At 29.5% G+C, this 18,706-nt stretch overlaps 1 protein-coding gene across 19 annotated transcripts in view; it reads left to right on the top strand.

The window, feature by feature from the left end:
- The window catches only part of LOC105837723 (potassium channel subfamily T member 1), a 213,675-nt gene that overhangs the window by 102,670 nt on the left and 92,299 nt on the right, over positions 1 to 18,706 (top strand). The window contains exon 1 of one of the 19 annotated variants that reach the window (XM_036283239.1): positions 15,081 to 17,265. The exons of the other annotated variants lie outside the window; for them this stretch is intronic. Coding sequence (XP_036139132.1) covers positions 17,087 to 17,265 — 179 coding nt within the window. The 5' untranslated portion in view covers positions 15,081 to 17,086. Of the gene's footprint in view, positions 1 to 15,080; positions 17,266 to 18,706 lie in introns of those variants that run through there. 19 annotated transcript variants of the gene reach the window in all.

Here is an 18,706-nt window from a genome sequence, read left to right as displayed (position 1 = left end):
ATTCACGCAATTTAAAAATGTCAGCTCGCGGAAGCTTATCTAATACCTTTACGATCCAAATGTAATTCCCATCCTGATCTTCCCGTGGAATGAAAGTCGTAAACCATCAAGATAGTAGCAGAACGTTCCACTTCTTACAAAAGGGTCAAAGGTCGAGAGATGAGACTACTGAGGAAATAAACGCAAAACTTGAATAAACAAATTTTTTAAATAAATATAAATCTCATTAAATCGCCTTATAATTATTTTTGTGCAATTTCTTACAAAAATGAACAGAAAAGTAAAGTGTATAATAAATGAATAATAATGAATTTACTCAAAAAATTTTTTTTACACTTTACTCCTTTTTGTATGAATCATACATATGAGCTTCCAAATAACGTACTTTTCTCAATATTAAATAAATTACAGTTATTGCTTAACAAAAGTAAAAAAATTAACTGACTTTATATAAATTATAATTAGTCATTACAAGAAGATAAAAAATGTCAATTTAAACAAAAATAATGAAAAATAAGTAACTTAAAAAAGTTTAAATTTATGCAATTTTTAAATTATGTCTAACTTTTTATAATTTAATATAGACATAACATATTTTTTACAATAATTATATTTTTGTCGGTATAATGTATCCATTTTTACTTTGTGCTGTTATAATTTATTTTTTGTACTTGCATAACAATATTGTTTAAAAGAATAATCGCACAAATAAAGAACCATTTGTGGCGTAAACTGAAGTCACGATAAATACACTTTACGGATCGTAAAGCTATCAGTTTTCTCTATTTTGCTTTATTCAGTGAGGATGAACGGAAGGTTTAGTGACAAGACGGTATTGCTCCCTCGTGCAACTCTGGGTAGAGTAGAAGTCGAACTTTTAATTTGTTTAATTACGTTTGGCTCCTGAGAGTGCCCGTGGATGCAATCCCCTCAGGATTAGCCTCGCTTTCTTGTTTCCAACGAGCGAAAGAACTCGCTTAGTTGACGGAATTTCTGGAAGCAACCTAGAGAGTCGCGGTTGACTAGTTGGGAGACGAGAAGATGGAAAATGATGGTAGAAAGAATTGGATTACGCTTGGATACGTTGACCATACTACCACCCAATCCGCAAAACTTTCGATCCTATCCTGAGATTGTCACTATTGCGCGTCTCGTAAATTGGAGATAGTTGCACGAAAAAGACACAACTATTGACTTCCCTACTTTTCAGATAAACTTTAAAATAGATAAATTTCTTATAAAAATAATGAAGCAATGTACAGGATGGTTTAGTACTTATTACTTATCACTTTGATATCAACGTTTATTTATTTATCTTCGACATATAAAGAATTTAATAAAATCAAAATATATTTTATTAGTTTCTTTATTTAATTATTTATGTTATTTTTACTATTTTGAGATATTACAACTTGACATTTGAACTTTGAACTCCATGAGATACTTATTTTAATTTTTTAGACAATATTACTTTTTTCTTAATTAATTAATTAATTAAATTATTTTACAAGACATTTGCAATAATTACAAGAAATTTCTTCTAATTAATATGTGCACATTATTTTATGCTTTGGACTATAAAATCTTTTATCTGATTTTAAGTTCAGTCATGCTTTTCGGCGAGCGAATCGTGCGGGATTCACGACATAATAAAGGATTCAGTAATGCTGTAGGAGTTTAGTAGCGAGGTGGTTTGAGAGGTCTAGAAGAAGCTAAGAGTGAATAGGTAATCTCTATGGTCGCCAGTGTTCTGCCGCGCCCCTGAGAACCAATCACGAACACACCCCTTTGTCAAAGCTCACCCATGTCATTTACATTGGCAGCAAATTTATGTCAGACTGTCTTCGTTTAACGAGTACGACGGCGCAACAAAGTGACACGGTTCGCGATCGTTTATGACTTTATCAGAAAAGAAGAACAGCTTTTCTGTTTACGGAAAACATTAAATTAGAAATGTTATTTTTCACGTTTATTAATTTATGTAAATAAAATATACATTATATAATGTTCCAAAAATATACACTAAGAAATAAGTTTATAAGAAGATGCAATATTTGACTAAATGCATATTTTTATTACATGTAAGGTAAATACTTTAATATTTGCCTATCGTTATGTTGATCTTCTCTCTGCGACAAAGGTATATGTCTATAAATAAAAATATTTACTTAATAATTTACTTGTATACTATAATTTTATATTTCCTTATCAAGTAGATATCTTGAAGAGTATAGTGTTTAATCAATATCCGTCAATCGGCATTGATCTAAAAATCTCGCATAAATTATAAATTTTTATGTACTTGCTAGAACTTTGATCTATCGTTATTTGTAAGTTTTCTGTAATTTGCAGTTCATTTTAGCGTTTATTTAATTTTTACGTCATAACATTTCTTCGATCATTGCTCTATAATGATTAGTTTTAAATATTTATGAGAAACCTACTACAAATGCGATTCATCAGTTTTTAACCGTCACGCTGATCTGTTATACAAAATAAGTTCAACTTTCTTGAAAAACGAGATAAACTCATGCATGTTAATATGAATGATGTGATTAAATTATATAATAAATATTTAAAGGTGTACATTAAACAAAATGTAAATAAAATTAAAAATGAGTTGTTTAGATGTTCTTTACTCACATATAAAAGGATAAAAAGATAATCTTAATACAAATATTATATAAATAGACAAGAAATCAAATTAATAGTGAAACACAAATGAATAAGAATGTTGTCATATGCCAAATCTGATGTTTAATAAAATTAAATTTAATTGTACTAAGGGTCGGTTGTTCCAACTTTTTGGTAAACTTACCTATCAGATAAATATATGTTCGTCTTTATTTATTTCAGAAAAGAAATGAAGATAGACACGTGCTTACCTGGTAGGTAAATTTACCAAGAAGTTGAAACAACCGGCCCTAAATGTAATTGTTTCGACAATGGTTAATTGACTGTGACTAATTTTATTGTAAAAGAAATTGTTTAGTGCAATAATTTATATGCAGGTAAAGACATGTAATATGAAACACCATATTTTAAAAAATTCCGAAGAATAAATAATGGTTTTTTTTTAAATAAAACAAACGTCAAATTATGAGAAAATTATTAAGATTTATAAGTAATTTCAATAATTTATTAACATTAAAAAACCTTTCAATTATACTTAAAAAAAGTTAAAGCAATAAAATCGGCAATTAAAAAATGGTATTTAAAAACACAAAAAAATTTAATTTCTTATATTAAAAATATAAATTAAAAATCAACAATATATGTAATTAATTTTATTGTAATAAAGATAAGTAATAAAGATAAGAAATAGATAAGTTATGTTAGTTGACAAATTAGCATAAAACATTTATTTAATTAAAAATTATAACGTTTTAACTTTATTTCAGTTCTTCTCAAATAAAAAATCAATTTGTTAACTATAATAACAGAAACTTTTACAAACCATAAGCTCGTAAATCAAATTTTACGAAATAAAATAAAGAGTGACAATCATGGTATAAATGTAGTGAGAACGACAATAATGAAAAAGAAGAAAGTAATAATAAAAATTTATAAACTTACAATATACACGTCTTTATTCTTAAATATAAATAATAATTTTAACAGCTATTTAATGTTCAAAATTTAGATAATAATGATTTATTGCCATATTTTTAAGAATATTGCATATTTTTGTGAAATTTTGTTTTCAACAAAATTTAATTTAGAAGAAAGTAAGTATACATATGTATATGTATGTATGTATTCTAACGTGTTTAACATAAATCTAATTTCTTAAATAAAGCATTTTGTTTTGATAACTAATTTTTGATAATTTCCAAGACGTTCACGAAACCGTTCAATTCACTGCAATGCTATAAGGATCGTTTGAAGCTTAGGAAGAAATAACGGAAGTGCTCACATTGTTTCGTTAAGGTGCAGACAGCAAAGCTGACCGTATATTTTCGCTCGGATATCGGAATAAATGTTCTTACTCTTGGAAGCTCGTAAAGTCAATTTACTTCTCGACACATTGACAGATACTCGCAACAAAGTGGTAGTAAACCTCAAGAATAAAACTATAATTTCAGGATGTCTACGAAAAATTAGTTGAGCACCTCATTCCAGCATTTAAGACACATTGCATTCTCATTGCACGTTGAACGCAATACACCTTTGTGGTGTTAAGCGTCAGATTTGATTGTTTTTAATTATCAGCAATTTTATATGTAATTAAAGCTTGTGCTTGCATTATATATATGTATATATATATATATATATTTGATATATTTGAAATCATTTAACATAATCATAATAAACGTATTCTTAAAATTAGGCAAATGAATTGTAACGTTTTATTGGAGATAGACACAAGATCTAATTTATTTTATTACTCAACACAATATTGTGATTTAATTTCATTATTCACATAACAGCTACCGTTTTCTCCTCACGTCCAAAGTACCTTTATTCATTTGCTTTAATTGTGGTCTAATCCTCATTGCGTGCCTCAATTAGCCTTGATTACATCAAATATCTTTTATAAATACAATAGGTTGAACATTCTTGTAAACAGGATTAAAGTTGAAGGTTTACAGGTTTGTGCTAGAAATATATATTTCAAAATATATATTTTTACAAGAAAATTTACATTAATTATACAAAAAAATATTTTTCAGATATGATTTTTTTACATTCTTTATATAATAATAATTAGGATGAAATTCTAATTCGTAAGATACTATTTTTCTCTAAATTTAATATAGACGTGCAAATATATAATAAGTACTTTTTTTTTACTTTGCATAATAGTTTTATTATATTTTTAAGAATAAATTAAAGTAGTAAATTAATTACGTTTACGTTAAATTATTGCAAATACATTTATAGAAATAACTAAATCTTTACGTTTAATAATTAAAATGTCTATTTTTATACAATTAATTTTTTATTTTATCAATACTTATGTTATTAGAAGCAGACTAATTTTATTTTTATATAAAATTAAATTATTTGAATTTTGAAACAAAAATGGAATAATTTGTATAAATATGTATATGCAAAAGTCATTTACACTACAACTTTAAGAAAACGAAACACCAAAACAGACGTCCGTTTGCGCGCTCTATTTAATTTTTTAATTTTTATTTTGTAAAAATAAATTACAGCCATAATTGTACAGATAACCATCTATACAAATTTGACAGCTGTCAAAATTTAATCGCAATGATGGTTACTCTTGCCACACAAAGTAAGAAAAAAAAATCGTTTACACGGATTTTTTACGAGAGGAATACTTATTGATTGAGAATCAAACAAATCAGTGTTACAAAATTCTAGAGTGAACGTCCGTTATATTGCGATGAAAAAATAGAACGTAAAATAAGAGTCAGAGGTCAGGGCAAGCTTAAAGCTTACCAAGTGTCTACGTCAAACGCTGTTCAGGGGGCGCCTCGCAACAGTTCGGAGAGCTCTGAAAAGCTCCGAGTGCTGCTGCTATGATGTCGTGATGGGTGTCTTACGAACTAAGCGCGTCAGGTTTGCAGTAGCCAACCCTTGTCACTCGAGGCCTCTTCGAGAACATGAGTAAAGTCCTTGCAACGACATCGTAATCTTGTTGCAGGAAAAATGCAGGGAGCAAGAATGCAGATAAGCAGGATTAGGAAGTAACGCGATATTATAACTGTTATTTTTATTATTACTTTTTTGATAATCATAATTTTTTTATTGAAAACAATAATAAATTTTATTATTAATTATATTATTAAGGAAAAGTACATAAAAATTGATATTTTTAAAGACCAACTCTCGTTTGTTTATTGGCTTGAATATGCATTGAGCTGCTTTGTCATTTTTATATTGTTATATATTTTTTCTACTTATTATCTCTTTAAGAATTTATCCATTCTGAGTTTTGATTTTTTCGTGTATTGTTTCATAATTTTTAAAGTGATTTTATTTGATAAACAATATATGTATATATATATATATATATATATAATTTATGTTACAATTAATCAAATTACTATAAATTTTATAAACTGGTTAAACAGCGACAAAATTCTTTAAACTTCTAACTTTTATGTATTATTTAATATTTGTATTATTTTTATCAATTAAACTAAAAAATGTTTATTACGAATTCGCGAAAAGAACATAAAGACGTTGAATAAAAATGAGCTTCAACTTGTAGTATATGTATTTTACGTAGCAGTACGTGTAAACTATAAAGAGAAAGTTAAAATTATGAAGAAAGTTGGCACACAAAATCTCGATTTGCAGCTTCAATGAACAACTTTGTTATTACTTTGTTATCCTTGATAGTTTTCTGTTATTACAAAAATTGCATAATATTAATGACAGAATTAATAATAAAATTTACTTTAAATTGTTACGTGCTTAGTGTTAAGTTAAATACACACACACACACACACACACACACACACACACACACACACACACACACACACACACACACACACACACACACACACACACACATACACAGTGTAGTACCACACGATGACATTACAATCCTATATTATTACACATTGATGTATCGTATTACTTCATGTCAACGATATTAGAAGCAATTGCGTTTTAATTCCTCTCAGTATTGTTTCCATTTATAATAATAAGAACCGATATATGTGTACTCGAGAAAACACCCAAAAAGGTCTATAGTACTACTTGTACATTAATGTATTGTATTTTATTATTAATCAACGTCATTAATCAACAAAATATTGGAAATTTAGATTATTTACATCTTAAAGTTATAATGAGAAAGAATAATGCAATTTCTTAACAAAAAATTCATTATATAATATAATATGACATATTATATGCATTTTCTTAAAAGTCTGAATTTAAATTGTTCTTTTCATAATTTGGAAATTTATGCTTATTTTAATTTAGTCTGTAATTATACATATATGCCATCTTATATTATATGTCTTTTTTGTGACATTAACTATTACACATTGCATTGTAGAATATAACTCATAGCTACAAAAATAAAATAAGATGATTTGAAGTCGCAGTGGTTTTTACATTAAAGAGGCATAGCGATGTTCTTTTTAGGTGTTGGAATTTTTATGATTAATAGTTGCTTGCGAAAGAACACTAACTTTTGCGTTCTTCATCGGTGACAGTTCTGAAAGCAAGAAATGTATGAAGTAATGGTCTCTTTCTTTTGGATTTCTTACAGTGACTATGAACTCTTCTATGCAACATTTCGGTATTAGGTATAGAGCATTTAACTTCACACCGCCATATCAATCATCGTCATTTCTATTTTTTTTGAGAATATAAAGTTATGTTCTAGAGAATATAAGTTAATATCACAAAATATTACTTTGTACGTTAAAATTGCACTTATCATACTTAATCTATTTTTTCTGATAAAATAAAAAAAAGGAGAAAAAATAAAAAGGAGTAAGTTGTTATATTTAATATAGCAATAACGATATAAATTATAAGTTCTGTTTTGATAATACGCTACAATTATAATATAATCGTATTATTAGATGATAACAATAATATGTTATCAGAAATATATTCAAATTTGTTCACATGCAACATTTAATACCAAATGTGCAGTAAAAAAAAACTACATACAGTTCAGCAGTTTAATGCAAATTGGCAACAGAAATCAAGTAGAATCTGTCACTAACTTATCATTAGATTAGCTGTATTTATTATACTTTTTACACTAGAAAAAAGATGTGCTTTTCATTACCTGTTATTAAATTATCTTAGATTATATCGCAGACTTTATAAAAAAAACACGTTTAATACTAACATTTTAATGGGATATAGATAATATTTACAAGAAGAATTACACAATAACATACTTTATTTTATGAAAAATTGTTTGTGATGAGTTAATTATGCTCTTATCTATTCTATTGATACAATGGAACTAAGTTTTCCATACTGTGTTGTACAACTATATCTACAGCTGTCGTGACCATACTACTTTTTTTCCACAGATCACATTAGAGAGATAGCAATAATCCTTTGATTTAATGAGAGAATATTTTAACCGAATGTTATTTATCATAAAAATTATGGTTGTGAAAACCGTATAGATGAGCACATTTTAATAACTGTATTTAATATAATATTAATATAACTTGAGTTCGTATACATTTCTGTTTTAAAAATAGAAAATTTATTAATATTTATTAAAATTTATTATTATAACAACCAGCAATTTTTTCGTGAAGCTAATCTAATGATAAGTTAGTGACAGATTCTACTTGATTTCTGTTGCCAATTTGTATTAAACTGCTGAACTGTATGTAGTTTTTTTTTTACCGTACATTTGGTATTAAATGTTGCATGTGAACAAATTTTAATATGTTTCTGAGAATATGTTATTGTTATCGTCTAATAATATAATTATATTATAATTATATTATGATTGTGACATTTATACAGCAGCTATACTTACTAAAATACTTACTAAGGTTTAGGCAATCATATAGATCGTTTAATTAGGGATCTTAATTATATACAGATAAGCAAAAATATTCTTATTCTGTTGCAAGCTTAATTTTTTCTCCGTACAAAGAATTTATAATTGTGTAAATTGTCAATTATTTTCTCAACTATTTCGATTAATATAATCATCCAACACAATTATTATATTAAAAATGCAATTATCTTCAGACAAAGTGTATGGTTTAAAGTTTAAAGAATTAGTTCAATGAATAATTTCTGAAAATTAAACGACTATGTTAGATATATATATTTTTTTGACTAACAATTTTATTTTATTTAATTTAGCATTTTCCTTTTGTACGTTTTATCTCATTATTTGATTAGCGACATTCGCTGTCTATTACAATGTACATTTGATGTTACAAATTGATTTGATGAGGAACGAGAAGTCACGAATCATCCGTCAGAAAATTCAATTCCCGAACTGTGAAACTTGTAACTCTCGTGGTCGCAAGAAATCTCTAGCTCTTCCAAGAAATGCACTTGGTCTATTGCTTTCAAAGTAATCAGACAGATCCCTATCGATTTTCGATTAGCGCAGTATCAGTGATTGCGACGGTAACATTTCGTCTTTGACGTTAGAATGAGCATGCAATGTTTGAACTGATAATTATTTTGTGAACATAATATGTATTTTATGTTTTCTCCGTCACTCAAAATTCTTTTTTAGTTATCTTGAAGATATCTTATGACTGATTGTAGACTTTGTGAACTGGTCAAAGCGTTGCAATATAAATCTGCGAGTAGAACCGATCGCGGGTGGTATTGAAAATTCTTCACGAGACTTGGCGAGAAAATTTCTTATGCATACCTCATGGCTATATACCCTTCAAGGTATTCTTAATGTTGAGCTATCCCTTCTTTGCTGTATTCTCGCACCGCGTCAATATTTTCTGATCGACGGTGTTAGTATCTTATGGGCAGAATGGTTTCATAAATTCACATTGGAATATTTTGGGTCTTAGTATAAAAGCTGTGGAGCCCAGGTTTCTCAACGAATTTCAAACGTTCACGTGTATACATAATGTGTATACATGATGCGGTGTGAAACTTGAAGACCCAGTAAAGAACTCAGAGAGGCAAGAATTAATCTTATATGCGGTAACCATATCAAGTTTGACTTTTTTGCTGGCCACAGGCATTCTTTATCTGTGACGAAAATTTATATACGTTAAACAAAAATTCTTTTTATACTATTTAAAGAACTTTATTTAGATATTTAATTAATAAACAAATATTTTTTAAGGATTCAAATTATTAAAAGTTTCTTTAGATAATTTGGAAGAAAATATTTAACAAATATTTATCTATACTAAAATTGAATAGTTTTTTAAATTTGTTGTTAGTACTATAGATAATTTTACTACTAATAGATAATTTTTTACTACTACTATAGATACTACTATAGATAATTTTTTAATATTAAAATTGTGATAAAATTGTGATAAATAATTTTAATTAAAGAATATTTTACTCTTATGTTAATTTTATCTTTTTAATGTTTTGAATACTTCTAATATGTGTAATTTACTAAAAAATTACTAATAAAAGAACCGATCAAAAGTAATTTATTTGTTTATAACAAAACAGAAAGTGTAAGGGGTGAAATTTATAGCCTATATTTAAATAATTATATTAACTTAATCCACTTTAACACATCTTTAGTAATATCAGATAATTCGTGACTTATGACTTGTTTGATAAATGTTTTTAACTTTCAGTGAAATGAATTTTTACAAATGCTCGATATTCGTAAATTTCTTTTTGTACACTATCTGTTGATTTACATGCATCGTTTGCATATACTAGCGACACGATATTTTACGATATATGAAACACTCGTAATCACGAATGAGAAAGAATGTTTGAAAAATTTAGAATGCGTGTATTTTATATAGATGCATCTCTTTTTTAATGTAATCCTCGTATAATTAAATTGTAAATTATAATACAAATTGAATAATTACTTATACTACATAATTTATAATAAAGAATGTAATCTATAAATTTTTACATTACTATTTTTTATAACATTTATTAAAATATTAAATATTGGTTTTAATATTCTACATCTACAAATATGTCTCTCTCTCTCTCTCTCTCTCTCTCTCTTTTTCTTTCTCTCTCTCTCTCTTTCTCTCTCTTTCTCTCTCTCTTTCTAAAATGGCATATTTGTTTTATAAAATTGAAAACGTTTGCATAGTTTTATTAAGTACAAAATATTTTATAAAGTAAAATTTTTAAACGTTAATTTATAATAAATAATTAGTTAATTGTTATTTTCTCAATCTTTCAAACATTATTGTTAATTTGTGAGATTATTAAAGTAACGATTTTAATTATGGATTATTTTAATAAATCTTTTTATGACTACTAATAAATTATATTATCTCTACGGTAAAAATCGTGAGGAAAAGCGATTTTATATTCCGTGAGAAACGTAGTTTGTGCATTGCAAGCAGACATAGAAAAATGTGTGGCTTCAAGCGCGTTATGCTATTGGATGTTGAGAAGATGGTAGAGGGCGCTAAATAAAGCGCGGATAGGAGGTGGGATAGACAACAAATACGCGTCAGAACTGCCGAGAGTGTCACTTTGTTTTAAGCAATCTCACGGAGCACATCGTAAGCGACGGAAGCGTTTGAAAGAATAATTGCATGCTTTAATATCTTTGTAATATAAAGGAAATTGGATATCATAGGAATGTTGCCTAGAGAAATTTCTGACATAATATTTAGAATGTTAGACAATTGATCGGCTTCTCGGGTTGCTCAAACGTGGAGAACACTGTCGTCGTACGATTCGTACGAAGGGAGACGCTGGCAATCGAGCAGGGAAAACATAACACGATGTCCCTTTGTCAAATACCATGCAAATAAAGTTTTGACATTTAAGTTGAACGAACGAAATGGAAACATTCTCCCGAAAAATCCGCGTCGGTCTCGTCGATCCTTTCGCATATTTAACAACTTTGAAAGTAGCAGAGGCAAGTCATCAAAAGCATACAGAAATTTGCGTCTTTAAATAATGTAGAATAATAAAATAATAGGTATGTTAGATGAAATTAAATGTACTAAACGTTACATGTATGGTAGTTCTTGATCTTATCATCCAATATAATATCTACATTCAGTATTTAACTAAATTGAGCTATTCCGGGAGCGTCTTGTTTAATCACGTTGCAATTGATTATAGCAGTCGGTGTTTTACAGTTTTTTTATTAAATCCAACGATTAGATATTTGATATTAAATTAAGCAAGAAATATATAACGTTCTTAGTAACATTAATGTGGTACCTGTAAATAAAAAATTTAATTGTCAAAATGAAGAACAAAATAAAGACATTCAGATAAAAGAAAAAAGAAATACTTCTCCAAATATACCTTTAATCTCAAAAAATTTAAATGTAGGAGCTAACGTAGGATTAAAAATACATAATTTTTAATTTGGTTATAAAAATTTTTTACACTCAAAGTTGAGGATATTGTTTGTTTTACCATTTCTTCATGCTTTCATACTTGAAACTGTAATAGTAACAATTTATTTTCCTATATAGTGATAATTATAAACGATTTTATGAAATCCTTACTTTTTTTGTAATTGTATGTTATTAAAAACCTTATTCTCATCCTGTTACAGTCTATCTATAAGATATTAATTAAATCAATAAAAGGAAAAAGTATTTTTGAAAATGTAAAATATTAGGCTTAGACAATAATATTAGATTGAAATTAGTTTACATAGTACATAGTAATTGTTTCGGAATTTGGTTGCAACACACATAAAGTATATTTATCTATAAAATTATCCTATATTCTAAATCTAAATATTTTTTATAATATTCATATTTAAAATACTAATATTTCCTACAATATTTCTATAATTTCTATATATGTTTAGATGGTCTAATTTTTTAAATTTTTTTTGTATGACAGATATTATACCTAAAGAATTGAAAAAAGAAAAGTAAATTTAAAATAAGCAATTAAAAATAAGATTATTTTATTTAGAAATTAATACCAAACATTTTCACTTTTTGACAAATAAAATTGCAAAATTTTTTTCTGGAGAATTAAAAGTTAATGAATTATTAAGATTATAATACTAATTTTATTTGTATATTAATCACTGTTTACACGATTAATTTATTTTAGGACACATTATATTTCCTTAGGTCGATAAATCTAACATAACATTTTCTAAACAAGATTTGCCTGCAACTAATTTTCTTCTTGGTTATTAAAAATTTAAAATTTTAATTAGTTTTATATTTTTAATATTGCAAACTATTTAGAGTTCTCATCGACAAGACTTTCTTCTGGGAAATAAATTAAAAGATATCTTTTATTACTTCATAAAAATTTTTCATTACTGATATTTAAGAAAAAAGTAGAAAGTTTTTTTAAAATGATTTTTCTAATGAGCTCTTTAAATATCTCTTTAATAATTCTATAAAGTTGTAATATTCTTAATTGTTTATATTTAGTACGCTAAACATATATTTAAACACATATTTAAAAAATAACATATATTTAAAAAAGTACATTAGTACATACAACAACAAAAATACATTAACATGTATTAACGTACATTTAATTATGTCCTATAACTTGGATTTATGCATAAACATTTTTAAATATTATATTTTTCCAAAATTCATAACCAGTTCATTGAATATACAATACTTTTTCTTTGAAAGTGTAATAATTACTTACATTGATATTTAAATCTTGGATTTTTAAATTAAAACTAATTAATAAAAATTATTTTAATCTTAAATGACTTATATTTAGAACTGTTACCTTATATCTTTTAAAGAATATGTATTTTTATATATTACATTGATGTATATTTACTCCGAATTTATTTTTTATTATTTCAAAAAAATTTTTCATGCAATATTATTAAACATGAGATATTTATATTTTTAAGGCCAAATCTTTCGCTAAGCAAAGATCATCGGTCAAATAATAAATCATTGGTCCGTCTGTGGGTTCTTACATCGTTGAAAAGCGGAATCGCGTCTAGTCGATTGCATGTAAAAGATGGATTACGTACGTTTTGCGCATAGCACGCATCACAAATTCAACACTTATCTCATTCATCATACATCTCTTGTTGAAATAATACTTTTTTTGTCACACTTGCGCTATTATTACAATTTTTTATGTATATATTTATTTATAAAAAATTATAGAACGTATGCTCTAATATGCTCTAATATAAAGATTAAGATTATCTTACGTTCAGTGTATTAGCATAAGCATAAAACAAATTAATATAGGTGCTCGGTAAATGTGCGTTAATATTAGACTATATTATAGTAAAACAGGATAATTTATCACTTGCGAGAATATGAAATAATTCCTTATTATTTTATGCTCCAATATTACTAACAGGCTAAACTTACTAATTGACTGACACGCTCCGGCAAAGATATTATCATTTCTGATTATGACGATAATGCTAAGAATAAAATAACAATTTAAAAACTATGAAAATATACGTCTATATATGTCTATTTACATTATGTATTCAGATACATAATCAAAAGTATTATATCTACACTTATTGTTTAAAAGAAAATTTTAAAAAGACAAGCACACAACATACATAAGTAAACATATCAACTTAATTTAATATAGTATTTAGTAACATTTAGCAAAATCAATTTTTAAATAAATAATTCATGTTTACTATTAGATTGTGATCATCAGTTAAACTGACAACTTTTCTTCATTCTTTTTATCATCATTTATTTATAATTTCACAAAATTGATGAAAGTTGCCGTCACTATTTCTACGAAACGAAGACTAATGAGAAAATAGAATTTCTGTATTATTAATAATTAATGAGTAGTTTACTTGTACACAAAAAATATACAAAGTATATATGTATACAATAGAATATCTCATCTGACATCTAATTTTAAAGACTCTCAAATCTTAAGTTTAATGAACACATATACAATGAGACAACTGTTTTATCTATATTTAGTCTGTAATTTATATGTAAATCGATAGGTAGTAGTAAGACGATGCTACAAGTTTGTAATCGTGGATATTATATTATAACTACACGAATTAATATTTTTCATATAGTTTTTTATACTGAAAAAAATTGTTAATTTGATAAAATTTTTAAATTGATTTAAATTGTTTTAATTCAAGTATTTATGTATATTCAGTCAAATATTTGAATATAAATTCTTGAATTAAAGTTTGAGTATTTTATATATTTAAGTTAAATAAATAAATACTTGAACTGAATAATTTTAATTAAGTTGAAAAATTTAGTCAAATTAACAAAGTTTTTCAGTGTACTGCGAATCTTCTTTATATTCTGTCTACCAGTTTCTCTTCGACAGAGACGATCGGCGAGTTTGTCGAGGAGAATCAGGAGAGGGTGAGCGGAGCTTGCGCGATGCTAGGGGTGCGCGTCGCGACAGTGAGGTTGAGGCTGATTCCGCTAGTCGGCGCTAAGCCAGGCCACGCGAAGCGCGTTGTGCTTGCGGAGCTTTTACGGGGAAGGACTCGTCAGGCTGGCGGTACGACGGCACCTCTCGTGCGCACGCGAGAAAGGTGGGCCGATGGTACCGCGACAACGCTTTGTTCCCCAGTGAAACGACGGCTCGCACCGGACGCGAGCGACTGGGGCGGCGGAGCTTTCGGAAGATGCGGTATCTAAAGAGAAAGTCCCGCTGCCTCGTCGTGAAAAATCGCGTCGAATCGCGTCCGTGACAGCAAAACGTCACTCGGGAAAAATCGCTTTGCTATCAGCGATACCGGCAGCGATTCCCAAAGTAATAGGACCAAGCACTCCCCCGAGAGGCTTTGCAATCGTAAATTTAAAAGTAAGACAGAGTGGTATTCCCAAGAAGCCTCCACAGTGCAACTCCGTAAAGAAAGGACCAACAAATATTATTGAAGAGCTTCGAAAGTAAAACTTTGAAACAGGACCAACATTTTCCAGGAAAACATAACGTGATTGTTGACGAGAGAAGAACGTCTCATTGCGAGACATTATGTTGGATGTCGATTTGCAGAAGGGATGTAGAATCGAGAATATCCTTCGGGACTATATGAGACAACAGTGAGCTTGCGGTGGCATCGGAAAGAGAAAGACGCGGTCAATTACAAAGAGAAGGAAATCTTTTACAAAGAGATTTCCAATGTTCTTTCAAAGCGACTTCGCGAGGAGACTTCAACGAGTTTCGACGTCTTCGAGTTTCAACTTAGAAAACTTTGGTCTCCTTAGGTGACTATAATGCGATTATAGCGAGCGGCTATAACATTGGCGAATCGTAACCCCACAGAAACCTCTAACGACCCATCGCTGTTGATTGATGTTATTTACGGAAATCGATCTCATCAGTCGACATCATCATTCTCATCATTGCGCTCCTTCCAAACTAATGAGTATCTTTCGACACTCTCGCTATTATCGTTCATCGTTCGTGGGAGCAAACGTATGGTGAAAGTTTTTCTTTTTTTTGAGAAATTTGTCACAAATTGTCATTCTTCATCTGATTTTAGTCGGATATTTTTGTATATGCGAAAAGAGCATGTCTAAGTGAAAAGATTTTGCAAAGAAAAACCCCTTTTTAAAAATAGCAAGAGAAACATTCTTAACAAGAGTAACCGAAGAAACTTTCCTTAAGGGGACAAGATTAGTATCGCAGCAACGAGAAAGAAGTAGATTACAATTGCGATATCCGGAGAGTTTGCTTAAGTGTATTCGATTAAGACAGCAATATCAGCGAAAGGGAAAGAAGGGAAAATAGGAGGGTAGGTGAGGGAAATGTGACGCCCGACATCGTGCGACGAGTAAACAAGTGGGCGCACCTTCCTTCTAATTACGAGATACTTAACGAGCACGCTGGTTGGCGGGTCCAAAAAACGTAGAATATTTTTAATACGCGCACACACAACGCGCGCGTACGCACGTACTTACGTACGTACGGCGCGTCGTCCAGGACGATGGGTAATTATAAGTGCAGCATAGAATGTAATTGACATTTAAACGTTTTAACGGATGGATTCAAAACGGCGGTCCAAATTAGACAGCGAAGTAACGAAATACGTGGTCCAAGTTTCTAGTGGCTTAGCCGTATTTTTCTGCTGACTCTACCGGTTTCGATCATTGTGATCGTTTACGTCGCGGTGCATTTTTTATCCTCGCGGATTGTGTACATCGACGCAGAGAGTGGTGGATGCGAAGGGGTGGTGGAAGTACTATAGGTGTATCGTGCAGGTACAACCGAACGCGGTTAGGCGTGCCCGTGTTCCAGAAGTTTCTTTCTGGTTCGTTAACCCTTGCCACGAGCGATCGTGCGTGTTACGTGACTGTAACTACGCCGTGCTGAGAGGGATACATACGTCGCTACGACAGCGATTGGAGCACTCGAACTCCCGCGCATTATCCGATGGTTTCTCGTCAAAACAAACTGCAGACAAAACACGCGGAAAATTTTCACCATAGTGGTGAAACATACCGGGCAGTTGAGAGAATATTGAACGAACAGAGGAGTAATTGCGCTGGATACAAGAAAGTACCTGTAGTGATTTCGAACGCCCGACTATATGAGCGCCAGTTTTGATATAGTGAAAAGATGGAGGACGTTCGTGGTGGCACTGTGGAATAACGCGACTGAGCGGGTCCGAGATGCCACAGCGAGAAAGACGTTAACGATGACGACTTCCAGCAGATACAGTAGTTACAACTGCCTCACTAGTTGGGATAGCTATGATCGAATTCCAAGGTACAGATATATCATGACATTAAAAACTTTTCATAAATTTTTAAAGTTTATTATCTTAAGCCAATACATGTTTCTTGACGAAAGTATTAATCAATACTTTAATTTCCCAAAAGAACGGAATATATTTGTTGTTAATTATTTATGTTAAATCGTGATTTTTGACACATATCACGAAGTGTAAGTAAAAATTGCGATACCTTGCTAGTGATCTTTTGGAGACATTGCATTTATGATAATATAACAATAAAATTTACACTTAATTATGTAATATGATCATAATCAGATTCGTGCAATTTGCGCTTCTATTTCTTGTACATATAATCCACGCAAACATTTATCTTGCACTTCTGCCCTACTTGTATTGCTAAAAATGTTTTCAATAATGAATTATATTTTTTTTCTGACTAGTCAATTTCTTTATCAGCATCGATTCGCCATCGTTGTTATTATGATGCCACATTTTCTTCCGTCTTTCACACACCTCTCATTTTTCATACGGTTTATGCGGTTCATACGGCTGATGCCGAACGCGTATTAATCGCGCAACGGACTTTTACTATCCTGTAAAGCTAAGGTTGATTTCGACGTGTCCCGGTTAACTAGCGATGTGTTAGGACACACGAGTAAATATTTGCTCCGCAATCTCGATCCTGACTTCATATATTCGTCTATGGATCCGTTGTCTGTATAACCAACGTCATTTGAACGTGTTTGAATGGTAAAATGAATAAATGTTTCAAGTGTTGAGATCACTAAAAGAGGAATTGATTTTTTTATGCATCAATAGGAAATTTAATTTTTTATATTTTTTTGTACAATTAACATTAATTATTGTTTATTAATTATTACAATGTAATAAAAAATCATATAAAAGTTTTTTAAGAAAGTGGAAATTGTTTTTTTCAACTTGATTGGAAAACAGAAAATTTGATAAAGACAGATCTATCGGTACGTGACTATTGTACTGTCAATTAAGTTATCATCTTAGATAATTAATTTTTTTATTATTTGAATTTGCCACTTTCGACACTTTAAAGTCTTTAATTTTGTACTCGACAATAAAAGACGATCTTTCAAGATTCGTCACGAGAATTCCATACACGGCACGGATAAATGATATGATGTTTGAAATCCATCATTCATTTTCAATCTGTGAGCGATAGAAATAACGGTCGCCTTCAGTGGCAGATGAGTTTCCCGCTCGTTAAAACACGACAAACAGCAACGGCTCGTTCGCGTTTCACGGGGTATTTAACGTCGGCTATCTTGTTACGAGCGTAATCGCGAGTATCAATAACAGGAGGCGTTATAGCGCCCTTCCGGCGCGAACGAGGTACTATCGGCAGGCTCGAATGCCGATGCGCGAGATATCGCATATCATATGTGTGCAGTTGAGTAGAAGTACTAACCGAATGTAATTTGTTCTAATCAGCAAGAATAT

This window comes from Monomorium pharaonis, chromosome 2, assembly GCF_013373865.1.
Source record: "Monomorium pharaonis isolate MP-MQ-018 chromosome 2, ASM1337386v2, whole genome shotgun sequence".
Lineage (NCBI taxonomy): Eukaryota > Metazoa > Arthropoda > Insecta > Hymenoptera > Formicidae > Monomorium > Monomorium pharaonis.
This window is presented reverse-complemented; position numbering and strand designations above follow the sequence as displayed.